The sequence below is a fragment of the Ictidomys tridecemlineatus genome, chromosome 2 (assembly GCF_052094955.1).
Source record: "Ictidomys tridecemlineatus isolate mIctTri1 chromosome 2, mIctTri1.hap1, whole genome shotgun sequence".
Lineage (NCBI taxonomy): Eukaryota > Metazoa > Chordata > Mammalia > Rodentia > Sciuridae > Ictidomys > Ictidomys tridecemlineatus.
This window is the reverse complement of record NC_135478.1, coordinates 122,408,882-122,431,535: the sequence shown is the minus strand read 5'-3', so window position 1 is coordinate 122,431,535 and position 22,654 is coordinate 122,408,882. Positions and strand designations below refer to the sequence as shown.

Genomic DNA, 22,654 nt, shown 5'->3' with positions numbered 1-22,654 from the left:
TCAAAATGAGGTTTGTGGACCAAGAGCACAAACATTTCCAGAAAACTTGTTAGGAATGCAAATCCCACCTCAGATCTAGTGAGCCACATTTTAACAAGATCACCAGGCCCAGGGTTATCCTAAATGTGAGAAGTAATATTCTTTCTTGCTCTATGACATTGTTGAATTTTTTTTTAATATGATCTTAACCACCAACCAGTTTTTAATTCCTAATATGGAAAGGTATTGACAGAAGGGTGATGGGAAGATAATGGAGAGGAGGCTAATGAAATAGTAAATTAACATTTCCCATTTTGTGAATAAACTGAAGTAGAGCAGTTAATTACTTGGATAGACTTATTTGCTACTTTTCTGTCACTTACTTGCTTTTAAGTTGGAGCAGGTTACTTAACTACACTGAAACTTGGCTTTCTTACCTCATCGACTTGTTAAAAGTTAAATTGAAAGTTTAATTGAAGTTCTTAATATAGTTATAATATGTTTGTTAAAAGCTTGTAGTAATGATAGTTGTAATACCCCATTTTTATATAATTTTTATAATGGTTAATTAAGTTAATACATTTAAAACGTTCAGAACAATGCCTGATATAAGTGGTAATTAGCTATACATAGTTACTGATGCATAGGTAAGTAGTGAGAATTTAGTTAATGGTAGCTATTAACATCATGCATTTTATATTATAAAATGTGATAATGACAATTTACTTTAAAATTTATATTTTCAGTAGAATACACAAAATATTACATAACCTTTGCTTTTATAAACTTCTTGCAATTATTAACTTTCTTGGGATTATGATATATTTGCCTTAGAGATTATACATAGGAGATCATCAATAACTTTTTCATGTCACACATCAAACTGGATTGAGATTTGTTTAGGATAGGTAATCTACAATATTTTCTACTCATAATAGAGTTTGAAATAAGAAAAACAGAATCAGACCTGATTACGTAAACCAATCCTTATGTTTCTGGAGAATGAACTATTTTTAAACATCTAAGCAAAGAGCATTTTCTTGATACAGATTCAGTTTAGGTAAGGACCTATTTATCATAAATATCACTAGCGAAGGTAGATGTTTCCATAACCATCTAATTCTTTACTGTAGAAAGATGTAGTTCTCCTGTCCACTTTCCCCTTTCATAATCAGCTTTGAGGTAAGGATTATGGGTTGTTTTATTCATTTTTGTTTAACAGAATGGAGTGTTAGAAAACCAAACCCAAAGCCTTTCAAATGTGTAAGACATCACAGAGCATCTTACTTACAAGTAAGATCCTTAAAGATGTGAGATTATGGAATGTACTTTCTTCTAACAAAAAGTTTTGTAAAACCTTTCCTAAGAAAGATCGACTGGTGTATATACATTAGCAACTTTTTATATATCCTCACATAGAAGATGTGGGTCAAAAACCTATTTTTATTATCTGCAAAACTTGTAGGCAAGTCTTTCTCTCTAGTTTTTTCATCTATTCCATGGTAATGATAGTACTGTTTTTAGTATTATCCAGAGGGTTAAATTAGATGAAGGGTCTTAAGTGCTTATCATATATCAGGAATGTATGAATTATCTTATTAGTAAGTACTCCTAGTACATTTAAACTGTTATTCATACAACAAGTTTGATTCATGCATAACTGTTCAGAAATTACTGTTGTGTTTTTAGGAGTTATTTACATTAAACATTGATTTTGGAAGTTTTTACTAACCTCTAGTTGAAATCTTAATTTTTTAAAAAGTTTTATCATCAATCTTTTTAACACTTTCTGTATTTTTATATATGGTAATTGTATTTCTTCAAACCAGCATTAAATTTTCATTAAGAAAATACAGGGAACATTATTATTTTAGAAAAAGAATGATTGCATGTTTCTTAATTTCAGATAGAACTACTTATTTCTTCAAGAAATACCATGTCTTTCACTAAATACCTTTTTTTTTTTTTTGTACCAGAGAGTGAACTCAAGAGTGCTTAATCACTGAGCTACATCCTTAGCTCTTTCTTTTGTATTTTATTTAGAGACAGAGTCTCACTGAGTTGTGGGTCAAAAGCCTACTTTTATTGTCTTCAAAACTTGTAGGCAAGTCTTTCTCTCTTAACTTTAGTTTTTTCATCTATTCCATGGTGATGATAATACTGTTTTCAGTATTATTCAGAGAGTTAAATTAGATGAAGGGTCTTAAGTACCTGCCATATATCAGGAGTGTGTGAATTATATTATTAGAGCCACACCAAGTTGCTGAGGCTGGCTTTGAACTCTCAATTCTCCTGTCTCAGCCTCCTGTGCCACTGGGATTATAGGTGTGCACTGCACCTGGCTACATACCTTTTTTATGGCATCTTTGTACTTCATCACAAAACATTATCCTTGCCACTTTCCACATAGCAAACTCCATAAGATGCATGCTAGATGCTTTTTTTCTCCTTGAAGCTAAATTATAACCATGATGAAGCCATTTGAGGGGTTAAATAAGTTAGTTGTGTTAGTTTTCTATTGATAACATTATAAAAATAATATCATAAATTAACTTTGATTGGGAAAAGGGGAGGGAGGTAGGGAGGGTGCATGGGGGCAGGAAAGATGGTGGAGTGAGATGGACATCATTACCCTAGATACATGTATGACTGCACATAAGGTGTGACGCTACATTGTGTACAACCATAGAAATGTAAAGTTGTGCTGCAGTTGTGTACAATGAATCAAAATGCATTCTGCTGTCATATATACCTAATTAAAATAAATAAATTAATTAATTTTAAAAACGGAAGGCTGATGATGCTCTGATCCTTGATGCAAGGGCTGGGTAATTAGGTGTTTTCAGCTTATGAAAATTTATTATGTTTGAGTCTGTATGTTTGTAATTCTTCAATTAAAAGGAAAAACAAACAAAATTAGCAGCTTAAAATAGCACCTATTTATTTTCTCTGGGTTCTGTAAGTCAGAGTGTAGCTCAGCTGGTTCCTCTGCTCAGAAATTCTCAAGATGTTAGTAGGCCTGTGTTCTTTTCTGGAAGCTCTGGGGGATGGACTGCTTCCAATTTTAGTTCCTGTGGTTGTCAGACTGTGGTGCATATTTCCTTGCTGCTGTTGGCCATGGTGGTCTTCCCCCTACCCCCCAACCCCATGTTGCCCAAGTCTTCATAATTTCTATGTGGCTTCTCTAGCAACAGTACATTGAGTCTCTTTCATATTTGACATTTTTTTCTCATCACCTTCTGTTATAGCTCTCAGTCAGAGCTCTCTGCTTTTAATGGCTCATGGGATTGAATTGATCTCACCTAGATAATTCATTACACTATCTGTTTTAAAGTTTGTAATCTGTTTCAGGTTTCAGGGACTTAGGCATATTTTGGGGTGGCTATATTGTAAAAGTCCTTAGTTTATCAATCTTGAGCTGAATACCTGGGTTCACACTCTGACCCTGCCACTTCCTATTAGCATCACTTTTGGTAAGTGACTTTTCCTCTCTTCCTGTGCTGCATACCTTCATTTGCAAAATATGGGAATGATTGCCCCTTAGACCTTCGTTTTTTTTTTTTTATAATGACAGTGAAGGACAACAGTAGATTCAGACAGAGGACATATAGTCTCTTAATGAAGTATAGGATAAAATTGAATGCACACAGCTCTGCAAGGCAAGCTCAGCAGCATTTTCCATTTGAGGAACAAGCTTTCGTGGACTTCCAGCCCATAAAGTGCCCCACTGATGATACTTCCTTATAGAAGTACGGGTCTCTTAGGACCTATAAGAAACCCCTTCCCAGCCTGACAAAGGTTATTAATGCCTTTCCATCTTCTCTTTCACCCTTCTAAATATTCTGGCTACTCGCCTACTTCCAGGAGCAATAATAACCCCAGTAAATTCCTGAATACCCTCTACAAGGGTGAATTGAAGATTATTTTTCAAGATGCACCATTTACCTAGCTCCTCTAGGCTGTAGACACGTTTGAAGTTTTAGTATCATTCTACATATCTTTCGGAATATTTCATGTTATATGTTGCTAAGTCAAACATTTATTATGTGTTCTCATAATTATTCTTATGATTGTCTTATTAGATCAGGAACTTGGGAGGGAAGATTTAATCTTATCCAACTTTTTATTCTAGTAATAGTGTCTGGCAATTTGATTATTTTTTTTTTAAATAACTGAATGAAATAATCTAATTTTAGACTTAGAATTTGCTAATGAGCCACATTTTTATTTCATTTTTTCCTCAAGTATTTCCTAGGTGTCTGAAGATTATATATATATATATATATATATATATATATATATTCAACATTTTATCATATATTAAGTTGATAAACTATTGTATTACACTTGCTGAGTCTTATGCCAAGATAAAGAAAATTTCAGTAAAACAGTGAATAATTTCAGTAATAGCTTTTAAGCATTCTTATCAGCTATAAGTTTTATAAAATTATAAAAATTTGTGAAATCAACTTTTTTCCCATATTCAATATAAAAAATGGGGTTGGGAGGGAGAGCAAGGGAGGAAGATTACCTCTAGATAGGGAATAGAGTGGGAGGGAAATGCAGGGAGAAGGGGAATAGCAAGGATGGTGAAAAGATGCCCTCATCATTATACAAAATACATGTATGAAAATGTGAATTTGTTGTCAACATACCTTATATACAATCAGAGATATGACAAATTGTGGTATAAAGGTGTACTAAGAAGTATAATGCAAAATAAATAAATAAATAAATAAATAAAAACATAGCTTTTGAACATGGTGATTTTCCATGCCCTTTTTAAAAATCTAGAGATGGAGCAGAGAGATACAGAATGTATGCATATGTTCTAGGAAATAAGAAATTTGGAAATAAATTATTTCCCTTAATTATTTTGATGAAGTACATGGCAAAAAGAGTATGGCTAAGGAGGATATAATTTCCCCAATTTTTTTTTTAAGAACTTAACTGGGTTAAATGTCACCCAGAGTTTGCCTGTCTCTTTCACTTTTTCTCTCTTTCTCCTGCTCCCATCTTCATCTCAGTTTCTTTCTCCATCTCTGTCTCCTTCTTCATCTCCCTCTCCCTCCTTTCTCCTTCTCCTCTTGCTCCAGGAAAAAAAGCTCTCCCATCTAAATTCTAAGATTTATTATCATGAAGAACATTGTAAAGAAGGAAATGGGCGCAAGTTTATAAGCCACTTTCCTACCCCTGCACCTTGTCTCTGTGTCTCCTTTATTATTCCTTATAATAAATCTTGTCATATGCATGCATTGTGCATCCTTTGTAATAACAAGTGTAGTGATGCCTTACAAGGAATTTTACAACCAGTGATTAATAGCTACTCCATTATATTTTTGCTTTATAACACATCTGGGCATTTTTGTATGGGAAAACAAACCTCCCTTATTAGAAAAAAACATTTTCTTTCTGATTGCAATGCCTTTGCAAAGGATCAATCTCAGATAAAATCTCAGTGATAAAACCTCCAAGTTTTTCCCTTATGCATTTTATAGGTATATTTGTACAATGTGAGTGAGTGAGTGAAGGCTGTAGGTCTTGAAAATCTTAAAGGTAAATTGTAAATCCAGATTCCCGCAAAGATTTGTACAATAAGAAGAGAGCGTAGGGAGCCCAGGAACTCTGGAATTAATAATCTACTCAAAGCTCCAAGAGTTTTCTCTCCTTTTGCCTTGTGACCTCCAGTGAGCCTTACTTTCCTCATCTAAAAATTGAAAATTAATGGATGATGAAAAGAGTGACTGAACTATGATGTAAGGCCCATAGTGCCAGGTACATAATAAATGTTTAATAATTGTTATAATAATACCATTATTAAATGAGATGAACCAGTTAAATTTCTCTTGGTATAGTAATCTCCATCAAATGCAAATAGAATTTGTAGAATAAAATAGCATTACCTGTTTGCTTTGTTCAGGAGATTTGGATTCAATATAGAGATTAGAAGTCTCTTTTATATAAGATAGTTAGAAAAGGAGGAACTAAAAAATGTACCTTAAAGTAAAGTACAGTTCTGGGAATGTTAGTATACACCTGTAAAGCCAGCTACCAAAGAGGCTGAGGACAGAAGATCATAGGTTTGAGGCCAGCCTATGCAACTTATTAGCATGGCCATGTCAAAATAAAAAGGGCTGGGGATGTAGCTCAGTAGTAAAGTGCCTGCTTATATGCTTGGAGCACTGGGTTCCATCCCTAGTACTGGGGGGTGGGAGAGAGCACAAAGCAGAAGAATGATTTTTGCAGTGAAATTTTAGACTATATTAAACAGAATTCACATTAAAAATATACATCATAAATAAGAGAAATGAAAACTTAATAGTGTATGCTTTGGAATAAAGTTCATTACTCAGCCACATATGAATGTGAGTTAGGTTTACATTCACAACAATAAACAGAAAACTCTTATTTAAAAATATCTTGATTAGATTTTATTTGCCTTATAACAAGAAATCTAGGGGTAGGCAATTGATAAGGTCTTGATAAGATTGAATAAGATTAGGACCAGGATTTCTGCTGTTTATTTTGGTCTTTCTCTCAAATTTTTTCTGTTATAGTACAAGATGGCTGCTATAGCTTCAGATATCATGTTCAGGTTTTCAGTGGGGAGAGAAAGGAAGAAGTACCTATTCTCTTTCTCTCATTTATCAATAAAAATAACAACTTTCTAGATCTGGGAGATTTGCATTTAGGTCTCATTGGTCAGAACCATGTCATATGACTTACCTTTTTTATAGAAAATTTGAAAGAATAGTAGCTCTTCTGGGGATGGATATATTGTTGTTATGAATATAACCATAATTATTATAATAAGGAGAAAGGGTGTGGGGAATAGATGAACCTACCGTGTAGATTCTGCCACACCAGGTATTATGAAGAGATATTACCCACATTTTTTCTTCATCTGCATCTCTTTGATTATAGCAGAAAATAAACATTAGGACTCAGGAGGCCTAAGTTACTAATTTGACGTCAGAGTTATCAGTCAGTTGTATGGGGAATCAGATAATTATTCTTTTTGACACATTTTTCAATATTTATTGTTGGAGTATCCTCTAAAAGACCATTGGGAGATAGTGGTACCTTTGAGAAGTGGGGCCTTGTTGAAGGAAGTTAGGTCACTGGGGGGACATGTCCTTGAGGGGGATATTGAGAACCTTGCCACTTTTCTTTCTCAGCTTCTTTAGTTCATAAGGTGAGCAGTTTTGCTCTATCATGGACTCCTACCATGCTTTAGGGTACTGTCAAATGCTCAGAATGACAGGGCCAAGTGACCATATACTGAAATCTCTGAAACCATAAACCAAAATAGACATTTTTTCCGAATAAGTTATTTATCTTGGGTATTTCATTACAGTGATGCAAAGCACCTCAGCTAACTTATCATAGCAACAAAATAAAATACATTTACAAGTATATCATCAAATATTAGGAAATGGCAAATCTTGAAAAATTTTTAGTAAGCAAGGATTGGTAAAATGGAGTCTCTCTATATTACATCACCTCTGAAATATCATTGATATTGAATTCATTGGTGTGCTGTCTTTATCATTGTATGTGAGTAAGCATATTTGTAAAGAAGTTTATAAAGTTGCTGTTTGTGTTAGATTTTTAGCTTACCTTTTAAAATAAGAGAATGTATTTTACCACCATGATTGAGTAGGAATTGTAATTTACTACTCTAAATAACATTTAATTAGAGAGATAATTTTGAAAGCTAATGTTATGTTTTAGATACTGAGTAGAATCCATAGTCTACTTGTGCATTTTATTTTAATCTTTTGCAAATGATAAATATGATAAGGAGGAAAAAAGCATACTCAATACCTACATGATAGTTGAAATGTATACTTATTAAAGTAAATCCTCTTTGACAAAATTAGTTGGCTGTAACCACCTCAGCTAATACTTACTGAAGCTTAAAAATGTGGGCAGGGATGGGGATTTTAAAGGAATTGCAGGCATACATCATTTTATCATAGTTCACTTTATTGATTGCACTTCATGGATAATGGTATTTTTAACACATTGAGGATTTGTGGGAATCCTGCATTGAGCAAATCTAGCTATACCATTTTCCAACATGTGTTCACTTCATTTTTCTGTGTCACATTTTAGATATTCTCATAGTATTTCAAACTTTTTCATCATTATTGCATGTTTTATGATGATTGTTGAGACCTTTGATATTACTATTGTAATTGTTTGAGGCACCATGAAATGTGCCAGTATAAGATGGCAAACTTAAGTGTATATTCTGACTGCTCTACCAGCTATTCCCCTATTTCTTTCATTTTACTTAGACTTCTGTATTGTCTGAGACACAAAAATATTGAAATTAGACTAATTTGTAATCCTACAGTGGTCTCTAAACTGATTTACACTGAAATTTGTGTGACTCTTACAGTGAATGAAAGAGTCACACATCTTTCAGTTTAAATCAGAAGCTAGAAATTATTAGATTTAGTGATGAAGGTGTTTCAAAAGCCAAGACAGACCCAAAGCTAGGTCTCTTCTGCAAAACAGTAGCCAAAGGAAAAGTTGTTGAAGGAAATTAAGAGTGCTTCTCCATTGAACACAGAAATGATAATAAAGTGGTTATGGAGAAAGTTTTAGTGAACAGGACTGCCACAATATTCCCTAAAGGTAAAACCTAATTCAGCACAAAGCCCTAAATCTTTTCAGTTCTGTGAAGACAGAGAGAGGGAAGGAAACTACAGAAGAAATCTTTGAAACTAGCATAGGTTGGTTCATAAGAGGCCATCTCCATATAATAAAAGTGCAAAATGAAGTAGCAAGTGCTAATGTAGATACTGTGAAAAATCATCCAGAGTATTTAGCTCAGATAGTTGATGAAGGTAAAGTTACATCCAACCACAGATTTTCAAGGCAAACAAAATCGCCTTCTCTTGGAAGAAAATGCCATCTAGGATTTTCAGATCTAGAGAGCAGAAGTCAATGCTCCACTTAAAGCTTCAAAGGACAGACTGAGACTCTTATTAGGGGCTCATGCAGCTGGTGGCTTTATGTTAAAGCTTATGCTCATTAACCATTCTGAAAATCCTAGAGCCTTTATGAATTAGTTATGCCAAATCTACTTTGTGTTCTGTAAATGGAACAACAGAGCTTGGGCAATAGCACATCTGTTTCTGATATGACTTACTGACCTTGAGAACAACTGCTCAGAAAAGAAAAAATCATTTTAAAATACTAATACTTACGGACAGCACAGTACAGGTGTGCACCACCACACCATGGTCACCCTAGAGCTGTTACAGAGATGTACATGAGACTGTTTTCATGCCTGCTAACACAACATTCATTCTCCAGCCCATAGATCAAAGAAATTTCAACTTTTGAGTCTTATTATTTAAGAAATATATTTTGTAAGGCTGTAGCTGACATGGATAGTGATTCCTCTATTGGATCTGGGTAAAGTAAATTGAAAACTTTCTGGAAAGGATTGTTCATTTTAGGTACCATTGAGAGCATTTGTGTAATGAGGTCAAACTATGAACATTTTGGGGGCGGGGCACTTGGCCACTGAGACACATCCCCATCCCTGTATTGTATTTTATTTAGACACAGTCTCACTGAGTTGCTTTGTTTCTCACTGTTGCTGAGGCTGGCTTTGAATTCATGATTCCCCTGCTTCAGCCTCCTGAGCTGCTGGGATTACAGGTGTGCACCACTGCACCTGGCCAAGCTATAAATATTAATAGGAGTTTGGAAGAAGCTAATTTTCACCCTTATGGGTGACTGTGAGGGATTCAAGACTTCAGTGGAGGATTGTGAATGTGGTGAAATAGAAAGAGAACTAGAAGCAGAGTCTGAAGATGTGACTAAGTTGCTGCAACCTCATTATAGAACTTGGAGTTGCTTTGCATGGATGAGCAAAGACTGGTTTCTTGAAATGGAATCTTCTCCTTGTGAAGATGCTCTGAGCTTTGCTGAAGGGACAAGAAAAGATTTAGAATACCTAAACTTAGTGTTAAAACAGTGGCAGGATTTGAGAGGATTAACTACAGTTTTGAAAAAAGTTCTACTGTAGGTAAAATGCTGTTAAACAACATCACTTGTTAGTTAAAAATCTTTCCTGAAAGAATTGGTGGCTATCAAAGACAAGGGGGAAGTGAGATGAGTCAGAGAAGGGATCCCTAAATTTTGTCTAAATGTACCTCTAACCAAATTTTGATTACAGACTTAAAGATACTTAGCTAAAGACAGAAGATCTGAACTGATATAGAGCTGCTGCCCAAGAAACAGAATTTGCAATTCAACACAAGTGGAGTAACAGACTACAAATTTGCATTCTAGTTGCCATACAAAATTACCTGCTCTATGAAGAACCAAAAAAATAGGGGAGAAAAATAATTTTCTCTTTGGGAGTGCTTAGTTGGGATAGACAAAAGACAGATTAACAAGAGAAAAACAGAGGCTTTTTAATTTGTACAGTGTATTTTCCATATGAATGGGTGGTACCCAGGGAATGAGTAAATCTCAGATTTGGCTTAGAAATATGTTTATATTGCATCTCTAACTAAAAACAGTAAATTTTTAGAGAATACAGAAAATGAAGGAAAAGAAATTTGAATTTTCATGCATGCTAATTGCAGGAAGGCAAATAAATGAAAATTTATTATATTGATTTCTCTGGTGACTTCTCCAGGCTGATTGGTGTCTCGAGTTGTCTTTACTTGTTGAAAAGGGAAGACTGACATTTTTGTAAATTTCTGTACTGCTTTTAGGCCAGTGGGGGAATGCAGAAAGCTGTTCTTATATTGCTTCTTCTGAGTTGTCTTCAACTCAGAATAAATAATTCTTATGTCAAAAAGGCATGTTTTAGGGTGGTATATTCTACTCTTCTACAATAGAAACACATATTCAGGAGAAAAGAAAATTAGCTGCAACCAACCTTGAAATGAACCAGATAGTGAAACTAGCAGACAGGATTTTAAAGTGAGTACTGTAACTGTCTTCCACAAAGCACAGCAAAAATACTTTCAGTGAATAAAAAGATAGGAAAAATCAGCAGGGAAATGGAAAGGCAAAAAACAACATTATGGGTAGTCTAGAATTAATATAAACAAATCTGAAATTTAAAAGCTTCTGGATGGATTTAGAGGAAAAAAGTGACTGAACTTAAAAATAGATCAATAGACATTTATCCATTTGTGAAAAGTAAAGAAAATATTGAAGAGATAAAAAGCAACAGGGCTTCAAGGACTTATTATATGAAGCAATCTAACATAATTGGAATCATAGAAGGAAAGCAGAGGAAGCATGGGAAATAAAAATAACCTGAAGAAATAGTGGGCGAGAATTTATAAATTCAATGAAAGATTAAAATTTTTCTTCTTTAATAGAGAAGGGAAAAACAACACATTATGTGTAGATAATTGATTAATTATGATTAATTAATTAATATGATTAATGGCTGATTTCTAGTTAGAAAATCCTGGAGAACAGAGAAGAGTGAAAAAAAAACCATAAAAGTACTAATAGAAACTGTCATCTAGAATTCTTTATTCAGTGAAAACATCCTTCAAGAATGAAGGTATTTTCAGATTAAAAAAAAAAAAAAAAAGAATCCAAGACCTCTGAGAGAACTTGTAATTAGAAACCCATTCATTGAAATGGTGACATTTAAGGGGATATAGGTAAAAAAAAATTTTTTTCTACTCTTTTATCTCTGAATTTGTTTACAAAACAGGTTGTACATGAAAATTACATTATTATCTTGTAGGATTCATTGCTCATATATTGGTAATATAGATATCAGCTGTAACAGAAGAACTTGGGGTAGGACCTAAACCTATAAGATTTAGAGTTTCCGCATTTTACATGAAGTGGCACATTACTAACTGCAAATGGATTGTGAAAAGGTGTGGATATCTCTTGTATCCTCTAGAGCAACAGTTTAAACTAATTTCCCTGCTAAAAGTTCAGCAGGAATATTAAAATACCTTTCTAAAAGTATTCAAACAATCCAAAAAGCAGGAGGAACAATAACAAAAACAAAAATCAGACAAACTGAAGAAGTTAAGAATGTGCCATCTCAAAATATGCTGAATTGGTATATTGATTATTTCAAGCTGAAATTACTTGAGAAACTGTAAGTTCCCTTTGGCGTCTCTTTTCCTACAGGCAGCAAGGCATAAATATTCTTTTGGGAGAGAAATCTTTGTGCCAAGGCAGGAAAATAGCTTTTATCACCAGACATTGGTGTGTTGGTCAACTTTCTGCTTCTGGGACAAAATACCTGAGATTATCAACTTATTACAAGGAAAGCTTTATTTTGGCTCCTGGTTTCAGAGATTTTAGTCAATGGTCAATTGGCCTCTGTACTTTTGGGCCTGTGGTGATGTAGCACATAGTGACAGGGAGAGCAAAGCTGCTCACCTTCTGGTGCTAAGGTTGCAAAGAGAGAAGGGAAGGGGCTGGGAATCCCAAATGCCCTTTCAATGGAATGCCCTCAATGGCTTAATTTCCTTCCACTAAGCTTCACTTACTAAAGGTTCCACCACCTCCAAATAGCACCACAAGGTAGTGACCAGGCCTTAGCATATGGGTCTTTGGGAGATATTTAAGATCTGTGATTGGGATCGTAATGAAGCCAAATAAATAAGTTCATTGAGTTAACCCTTATTTTACACTAGATTTTACATCCCTTTCATGAATCACTTAATGACATTCTGGAATTTACTATTTGTAGTTCAGAGATCATCTTTTCTTCCTTTGCAAATTATTGTTGTCTAAAAATAATAAAAACATTGATTTGGACATTTTCTTTGGACTTCACTCTGTTGTAAAAATTCCCATGTAATATGCTTTTTTTCTTGCTAATCAGCTCTTGTATTAATTCAGTTCCTAAATCTAGCCAAAGAGCCCACATAAGAACTAAAGAGTGATAGAAGGGAATTCTCCCTCCCTACCAAAAAAAAAAAAAATAGCTAAGGCTGTGCTATCCAAGATACTTACTTTAACTCTGAATACAGAGAGACTGAAAATAAATGGACAGCAAAAGTAATCATCAATAAGAAAACTGATGTGACTTTAATATCACATAAGATAGATTTTATGACAAGAAGATAAAGAGGGTATTAGATTTTAAATATTTACTTTTCATTAGTTTTGTTTTGAGTGTACACAAAAATTTCTTGAATCAGAGATTTTTTTGTTTACCAGACAGCACATAGCAGGTGGTTCCCTGTGACTCAGTTCTTAATGGCGAGGGTGATGCAGTGAAGGTGAGGTCTGCTGTCCTACATGCACAGAGTTGTATTACAGGCAAGAATGAAGAAAAAATAAATTTTCTGCACTTTTTATAAAGGGGAAAGAAGCAATGTCTACCCTTCCCCTTCTAGGAGAATCTTCTTATAAATGTCTTACTCTAACCCTTTGGAATGTACACTTATTTCTATATGAAAAAGACCAGCCCATTGTCCAGTTTTACCTTTTCTCATTCCCTTTTTGAGATGTAAACATATATTTCCAGGGGTTAGCCACTTGGAATTTTCATTACATATACAGTGGCAAATTAATTCTTAGTGTTTGATTTCAGAATCCCAAATTTCAGTAAAATTTGCCTTGACCTCTAATTGTGCAATACAGGTTCTTTTCTATAGTCCTACAATAGGAGCATTTCATTATGAAAGTGAGTCAATTTTTTAGGAAGATTTAATAGTCAAATTTGTGTATGCCACATAACAACTTCAAAATACACGAAAGAAAAATAATCATAAAATATATAATATATATATATAATCATAAACTGTTTTTAAGACCCTTCAGCAATTGATATAGCAAATAGACTTTTAAAAATCAACAAAAGTATAAGAGATTCTACTATGTATTTAAGAATGTTGTGTATGGGGCTGGGGATGTGGCTCAAGCGGTAGCGTGCGTGCGGCCCAGGTTCGATCCTCAGCACCACATACAAACAAAGATGTTGTGTCCGCGGAGAACTAAGAAAAAATAAATAAATATTAAAATTCTCTCTCTCTCTCTCTCTCTCTCTCTCTCTCTCTCTGCCCCCCCCTCTCTCACTCTCTCTTTAAAAAAAAAAAAAAAAAAAAAAAAAAAAAAAAAAAGAATGTTGTGTATTTCTCTTGGGAATGACTGCCAGAAATGAAAAAAAAAACTGTTTCCTTTGTTCTTAGCAGCCTTAGAATTTAATATTTTTTTAAAAAAGTATTCTCTATTAGTCTGACAGGGAAACTGTGGCACTTATAATTATTTGCAATTCATGAATCATCTCTGGATTGGACATTTTGCATATGCTTTTCATTTGATTTTTCTTTTGTGTAAGATGCATTAATAATTTGGGTTGATTTTGGTATTATGTTCTTTTTTGATTTATAATATCTTATATTGCAAGTATTTTCTATTTGTCATTAATTTTTAAATCATCTTATGTGTTTTACCTTATAGAAGCTAAAATGTTTGTGTAGTCAAATCTATCTTTTTTATGTTTATTTATTTATTTTTTATTTTATACCAGTTTTTTTTGTGAACCTACTTGTGAGTTGTAATACCCATAGAGCATTATCTCAGTAAGATACTAACCCTGTAAAAGTCAAGGTAGTGTCCAGGTAGTCAGACATTGAAATGGGCCACATAAAATAAGTTCTGTTATGTTCATGTGACTTACACTATCACTATGACATTGTCCTATTCTTGTGCAACTTAAATTTATCTTTTCTTTTGCTTCTTAGATCATTCATAATTTTGTGAGGCGGATCCAGACCAAAATCAAAGATCTTCTACAGCAGATGGAAGAAGGGCTGAAGACAGCTGATCCTCATGATTGCTCTGCTTATACTGGTTGGACAGGTGAGAATATGGAGTAGAAGCAATTAATATTTTTTTCTTATGAGATGTAAGACTTGGCTTTGAAATTTTATTTTAAAGTGGTAAAGTTTTATACTCTTGAAGTCTTAAACTATCTTCATTAAGAGATTCTTTGGAATTTTATTTCTAAAGAAATATCTTCTGCCTGAAGTTTAATGTATATAGTATGTGATATTTTTACATTTAGTTAACCTAATATGTCGCTGTGAAATGTGTAATAAAAGTAAACTTGCATAAGGGGTCAGGTGTATTTTGTTTTGCTTGGTTTGTTATCATTCTTGCTTTACTCTTGTGATAGGTTTTGATTGAATGGTTTCTCCAGTCTGTTTCATAAACCATTTACCCTTACTGCCTGAACTCAGTATGACTCATTTGTACATGTAAAGATTTTTATTTAAATTTTAATAATAATGGTTAAACAGGCAACCAGTGATATACTTCACTTTTTAGAAAATATAATTTCAAAATTAACTTGCTTTAACTAATCTTTATATTTTTATTGTTTTTACCAGGTAGCCAGAATATTATAACAGCTATTTGGGTTATATAAAGGAAATAAGACAGACCTTGTTCTTAGGGATTAGACTAAAGACTGATTAAATTGCTAATGACAGTTTTTATAACTTTCTTGTTAAATTGTTGTAGTTGAATTTCTAATTAGCATAGACACAGGTATATATATGTTAGAGCTATGGTGAACCGAAAACCTATTTTTGCAATGCATAGCCAAACATGGCAGCCTTGATAATTATGTACTTATATTTATATCAGTGATGTTTTATTTATTATTTGCCTTTTATAAGTACAACAATTATATGGTGACATTAAAATTATATATTTCAGACTTATAAATCCAGATAGACATAGACCAAGTTCAATTACAGTGCAAAAAAATATATATATATCCTAAATGTAAAATTAGATATTTGTGGTTAACCAGAAGAAAAATACAAAGAATATTTTGAGAAGAAAACTATATTCAGGAAAGAACAATAACATAGCTGTTAATAGCACAGGTTTCCCTTAAAAAGTCTTTTACTTACAGCATTTCCTCTTACTTTTGACAAATATTTTTAACTCTAATAGTTAGGTTTCAAACCTGCTATGCATAGAGTCATTCAGAAAGCTTTATAACAAACTAAGAGGACAACTTCAGTAGGAACTCTGGGAATCTGTATTTCTAAAGAATCCTTATCTATTACCATCTTCTGGAATCATGGTAGAACCACTGTGGAGGTATTTGGTTTCAGTGATAAAATAGTACTTAGGGCTTTAGGGTTTAGGAAAAAGTATGGAAGATACCTTTCCATCTTTTCTCTTAAAACCATACAGAGCAAGAGGAATGAATAAAGCATTCATCACTTATTCCCTTTTGCAAAACTTTGAGACAGACCAAAAAAATTCATTCAAATAATTTTGGATAAAAAACAAACAACATACAGAATGAGTGTGGAAAGCCACGCATGATATAGCAGGAAAGGAAAGCCACAGGGCCCAGGAGTAGCAAAATCCTGCTTTTCTCATTCTCCATATTCAACAAGGAGTAATTCCCAGAAGGAGTGGGCCACACCCTCAACAGGAACTTTTGTGGGCACATCTGAGTGCAAAGTGAGTAGGCAATGCTGGGCGAGCAGAGAAGAAGAGGCATGGAAAGTGTACAAGGAAAGAGTATAGACCTTCAAAAGGGGGGTAGCGTCCTTGGTGGCACCAGCTAATGGCTTAAGGCAGGAAGGAAACAGCAATGACTTACACCCTCCTGAAACAGGAAAATATCTGAGAATCAAAGGAAATCTGGCCACCAGAAGTCATCACTATTAAAGAAAGAAACTGTTGTTTATTACTTTGCAAGAAGAGGATGCCCTTGAGAAAAAGCAAAAACAACTATGAAAGCTACCCTAACCATTTTTTTTTTTTGCTAGAGAATCTTCCTGTCAATAATTGCTCTAGAAATATTTAATATATTCACACTTAAGAAAAAAATTTGTTATAATATAAGGGAAAAAAGAGACTCTCAGAATGTCATAAAAGGAATTCTGAAAAAGGAAACATAAGGAAATGCTACTGCAATGTGAAAAAAAATTGGCAATACTTTGAACATGAATTTTGTAAAACTTTTTAAAGCAGTAAGTTCACAAAGCAGAAATAAAGGCATTTGGAGAAGAGAGGGCCAGAAAACAGGAGCCTATGATAAAGAATTGAGAGAACCAAGAAAATAATTGAAAAGGTAAGAATTGACCCACAAAAGTCATTTAAAAAAACTGAAGTACAAGAAGCTGAAGTAACACTAAGATGACACCATGGAATTGTCAGCAGCACTATGAAAAGCCAAGTATCTTTCTTGTCTAGAAAAGTTTCAATACATACTTTCTGAATAAATACATTACTAAATCAAACCATTAAGGGGGAAAAAAGCAAAGAAAAATAAACAAAAATCAACTAAGGAGAAACTCCTGATTTTCAGTCTGGAATGTACGGAGTTGTTACTCCATCCTAACAAGGGAAAAGCTGAACAAACTGAAACATCACCTCTTCTTAGATCTATCAGAGAAGTTAGGTCACAAGGTGAATTGCTTTACCAAAAGTTGGAAGACAGGTGGATGCAGAGAATTAGAACTAATAGGAGCTATTGCCAGTTACTGCCAAAACACAAGGTTAGAACAAATTTAATTATGAATTGTGTTAGTCAACTTTTCATCACTGATAAAATACTTGAGAAAATCAGCTTAAAGGGGGAAAGATTTATTTTGCTTATGGTTTCAAATGTTTCAATTCATGGTCACTAGTCTCTGTTGTTTCTGAGCCTGTGGTGAAGCAGAACATCACTGGAGTAGGGAAGAGTCTGTGGCAGAGCAAAGCTATTCACCTCATGGTATCCTGGAAGCAGAAAAAGTGGGGAAGAGGCCATGGCCAAAATAGATCCTTCTGGAACCTGCCCTAAGTGGCCTTCTTCTTTCAACTTGGCCCCACCTCCTAAAAATGCCATCATCCATGAACTCATTAATGGATTTATCCATTGATGAGGTCATAGCCCTTATGGTCTAATTACCTTCCAAAATCATTGCTGCATTGGGGACCACGCCTTCCACATATGAGCCAAACCATAAAATAGATCTAACTGGCCTCTTCATAATTCATGAATTGAGGCAGCCTTCATTCTACAAGTTAGATGGAGAGCTCCCTCCTGGCAATGGCAGAACAATGGGTTTTGTAAGGTCCGAACCAGGAAACAAGAATAGTACAAAGATGATTGGTTAAGATCAAGTTACTTCAGCTTATTATTATTTTGTAAGGGTTAAAGCAGAAGAGACTTCCTTATTATACTGACACAAGTAGACTGAAATCTGTTTGGGGGTAAAACTGGTCTTTTGGAGGTCTTTCTGCTTCCTTGAAGTTTCAGTTTATGTAACATTTATCAAGAGTGACTCCATTTTGGTTAATTCTGGTCTGCTGGGGTCTCATGCAACAGTTCAGTCTAAAACAATGGGCTTCCATAATTTTTGTTTAATAGTAGGAAAACCTAAATTGTACTTTGATTAATCCTGGAGGCTTAGTGTGAACAAATCTGAAAGAAAAATTCCAGGGGGACTTAATCATAAGAGGACCTCATACAAATGCATCTTGCCTCCAAAAGCTCTACGGGGGCTTCACAGTGAATATTGAAGAAACATTCCATCAATCTTTGAGCAAAAGGAGGGGAATGGAAACCATTTTGAAATACCTCTGAGCACTTTGTTCTTAACAAAGCCCACCCTCTGAAGAAACTTTTACCAGAATCTGACCTCCTAGAGTTTTAACATAGCCAAACTAGCTGGGAAAAGGAAAATACCCAAGTCTAGCTGGCTGTAAACCTTCAATATTGGGGAAGTGAAATAATTAACTCCAGCTCCCTCTGGACATCCAGGCCCTCTAAGGGAACTGGAGGTGAGAGGCACTGGTGAAGTTCAACAGTTTAGGGACCAAGACTTGCCAGAAGATGGAGACCACGGTACTATGGACCATTTCCTCTTCCCACACTTACCCTACATCTCTAAAGCCCTGTTTACCACAGTGCCTTTTACCCAGTGTGTGTCAACATTTTAACAAAGAATTACAAAGCATGATGACTGTTTTCTTTTTATTTGTCCTCATGTACTTTAAAACACTCAAGCATTAAATATAAGTTTTTAGATCCTCAGGTTAACCAGAGAGTATTCTGTTTAGAGGTTTCTGAGTCAGTCAGGGAGTACTTATTTGTAAACTTTTTATAATGATTATTATGTTCGAAATTTATCTGTATTTAACTTCTAACTCTTCTCTAATGATTACGTAAATTTACATTTACTTACTGGAAGAGTTAATAAGCAACTCATACAGAAGACTTTTTTTTTCAGCTTCCAGATATGCTGTAAGGGTTAAAAGTCTTTTTACAGAAATGGATAAGGACAAAAGAAGGATTGCTCAAAAAAATAAAGTGTGAACATTAATATGAAAGAGTCATGGGAGACCCTGAATAGGAAAATTGAACAAAGCAGAATTAGATATTTTGAGAACTTTCAAAAGCAAAATAAAAACAGTAAAAATCAGAGGATGTTATTAGATAAAGACCAGAATATTGAAGATCATAAATTCTACATTAACAGGATGTTTTGTTTGGCCATTTCATCATCATATCACTTCTTTCAATACTTTTTTCTACAATATATTTTATTAAATAATAAAACACTTCACTGTCATACTGACTTCTTTTTGTTAACACATATTAATTGCACATGTTGATGGGGTCAGTGTGATAATCCCAGAGGTTCATTCAGAGCACATTGATCAAATCCAGCCACTCTTCTACCCTCCTCCTTCCATAGCAACTTCTTCCACCCAGGCATTAAACTATGCTTACAAAGCTATGTACATCATCCTCCAAAGGTATCAAAGCCCCCTCTCTGGTTCATGTGAAGATCTGGGTGTGTTATTCAATCTAAAATAGGAGGATTGTGTAGGTGATAGTCCTTACATGTGGTGTTCTATAAATGTTAATCTGACTCACTGATCAATTGTATGGGTTGATCACTAAAGAAAATTGAAAAACTGTGCCAAATAGAAAAATTAGAAAAAGCAATAAAATCCAGAAAGGTAATCATTTAATTTCGGGTAGCATTGGAGGAAATAATTGAATAAGAATTAAAAAGTAAAGGTAACTTGAGATACAAAAGAGACTGAATATAACCTTGAAATGAATAAAAATTAACAGAATGAGCAGGACTATCCTCTGTATTTCAGCCTTGGTATTTCATCTCTTGTTTAAGAGCATAGAATCACCATGCCATACCAGTTAGCAAGATAATCAATTTACATGTGTTTCTTTTTTTTTCCAAGCTCTTATTTCTGTGGGGTTTAATTTTCATTTTAAAGAACTATTTGACATAATTTTTTTGATGTTACCCCTTCAGAAAAGGTAGTGTTTACGTAGAAGAATTTATATCATGTAATTTAAAAATATCTTGAAGGTAAAAAGGAAAGGTAGTAATATTTTTCTTTTGGGGTGGGGATCATTTCAGGCATAGCCCTTTTGTACCTGCAGCTGTACCGGGTCACTTGTGACCAGACATACCTGCTTCGATCTCTGGATTATGTAAAGAGAACACTTAGGAACCTGAATGGTCGCAGGGTCACTTTCCTCTGTGGAGATGCTGGGCCCCTTGCTGTAGGAGCTGTGATATATCATAAACTCAAAAGTGACTGTGAATCCCAGGAATGCATCACAAAGTAAGTTTTTAATTCTGGAAACATTTTCTTTAAATTCTTAGTTGAAACTCTAGCTGTAGAAAAATATACAAAAAAGAAATTATTTTTAACTTACTCTCCTGTTGCAAACAGGTCTCCCTAAGAAGTAAAAGGGTTTGTATGTCTACTTTTTTTTTTTGTACCAGACATTACACCCAGGAGTGCTTAACCATTGAACCACATCCCCAGCCTGTTTTTTAATTTTTTATTTTGAGATAGGATCTCACTAAGTTGCTTAAGGTCCCCCTAAGTTGCTGAGGCCAGCTTTGAACTTAGTGATCTTCCTGCCTCAGGCTCTGGGCCCCTAGGATTACAGGTGTGTGCCACTTTGCTTAACTGTATGTCACTATTGAGCATTTTAGTGAAATCATATGTTCTTTTTCTATTCAAGCATGAGTATTTCTTAATTTCAGAGGGACTTTAATCATTTTTCCTAAATAATTTTTGGTTGCTTTCAATGCATGAAAATTAGCTCACAATGCTGTAGATCCACAAGAATAAATTAATCATAGTTTGACTTTTAACTGATTAGTTATATTAATGAAGTTGAAGTAAGGAATACGTTTCATTGTACCTATTGGTTTATATTCCTTCTTGAAGAAGTAGAAATCAGGGCTTAGTTCTAGGACCTGATCTAGTACATGTTAGTTAATGTCTGTTGAAAGTTAGAATGATTCATACTCATTCCTAAGCACTGGCAGCATTTCAGTGTCATTTTTATTTAGATTTTAAATCACTTTGTTCTAATGCTAGGTGAATTATGTTACATGGTTTAGAATAAATATAAAGGTATACATTTTGAACAGAAAGATTTTTTTCTTTTCTTTCTTTCTTTAATGGTGCTGAGGTTGGGACTTAGGGCCTTGTAACAGCCTGAGCTAGAGGCCTGACTCTGGGTATCCAAAAAGTAGGCGTAGCTACTTGCTAAAAAGCTAAACAGGAAAGGTAATTATAGAGTGTGAAAAGAACTTTAATCAGTATAGCTACACCAGGAAGACAAGGGGACCCATGGCCTTAGTCCTGTCTTTGAGGGACTGACAGTTACTTTGAGGTTTTATAGAAAGAGGAGTAAGTGCAAGATTGTTTACACTGTTGAAGGCTTTTCTTAACTGCCAAATAGGTGATCTTGATCAGGCGTGCTTTGTCCATCATTATCTCATGATTGGTCAGGCTGGGCCTTTTCCAAATAAGAAAATTGCACCTGACATTGCTGAGCAAGGGATGGGGTGAAGGAAAGCTTCAACTCATTATAAGATGTTTATCCATCAGACCTAGATAATGGAGGCAGAGAGGCCAAGTCTTCGCTCCTGCTTTTAGTCACCCATGGGGCATGTGCAGACAAAAGTGAAGTCTAAGTTGAAGTCTAAGTCCTTGTTACACTTGTACATGCTAAGCACATACTCTACCACTGAGCTATATTCTCAGATCAGGTTTTTGCTTGTAATTTTTACATTTGAAAGAAGAATTAGTAAAGTGGAGAAATTCTAGTTGTTTTGGGAATTTGGGGTGCTTTTTTAAATCATAGTTTTAAATTTAAAAATAAATACATTTCTAAAGTGATGAGTTACTTGTTTTGGAAAGAAGCATTTCAGACATGCATATTTGAGAAAACAGAATTTTTTCTTGTTGTTTAGACTTTTGCAGCTGCACAGAAGCATTGTCTGCCAAGAATCAGAGCTTCCTGATGAGCTGCTGTTCGGTCGAGCAGGTTATCTGTATGCCTTACTGTACCTGAACACGGAGATTGGCCCTGGCACTGTGTGTGAATCAGCCATTAAAGAGGTATTGTGGGATTACTGACACCTGTGGGTATTCAAAGCTATCTGTTGGCATGGAGTTATGTTAGTATTAAGGCTCTGCTTCTAGGTTGAATTAGCTTTTTAAAACATCTCATAAAAATAACAAATTAGCTGCTTTTCTTTTTAGGGATTTTTTTTTAAAAACTCAATATCTGTTGGGTGTCATGGTGCTCGCCTATAATCCCAGCAGCTGTGGAGGCTGAGACAGGAGGATCGAGAGTTCAAAGCCAGCCTTAGCAAAAGCGAGATGCTAAGCAACTCCACCA

At 34.5% G+C, this 22,654-nt stretch overlaps 1 protein-coding gene across 1 annotated transcript in view; it reads left to right on the top strand.

Moving 5' to 3' along the window:
• The window catches only part of Lancl2 (LanC like glutathione S-transferase 2), a 49,159-nt gene that overhangs the window by 4,605 nt on the left and 21,900 nt on the right, over window positions 1-22,654 (top strand). The window contains exons 2-4 of the mRNA XM_078027647.1: window positions 14,697-14,814; window positions 20,364-20,571; window positions 22,224-22,371. Coding sequence (XP_077883773.1) covers window positions 14,697-14,814; window positions 20,364-20,571; window positions 22,224-22,371 — 474 coding nt within the window. The remainder of the gene's footprint in view (window positions 1-14,696; window positions 14,815-20,363; window positions 20,572-22,223; window positions 22,372-22,654) is intronic.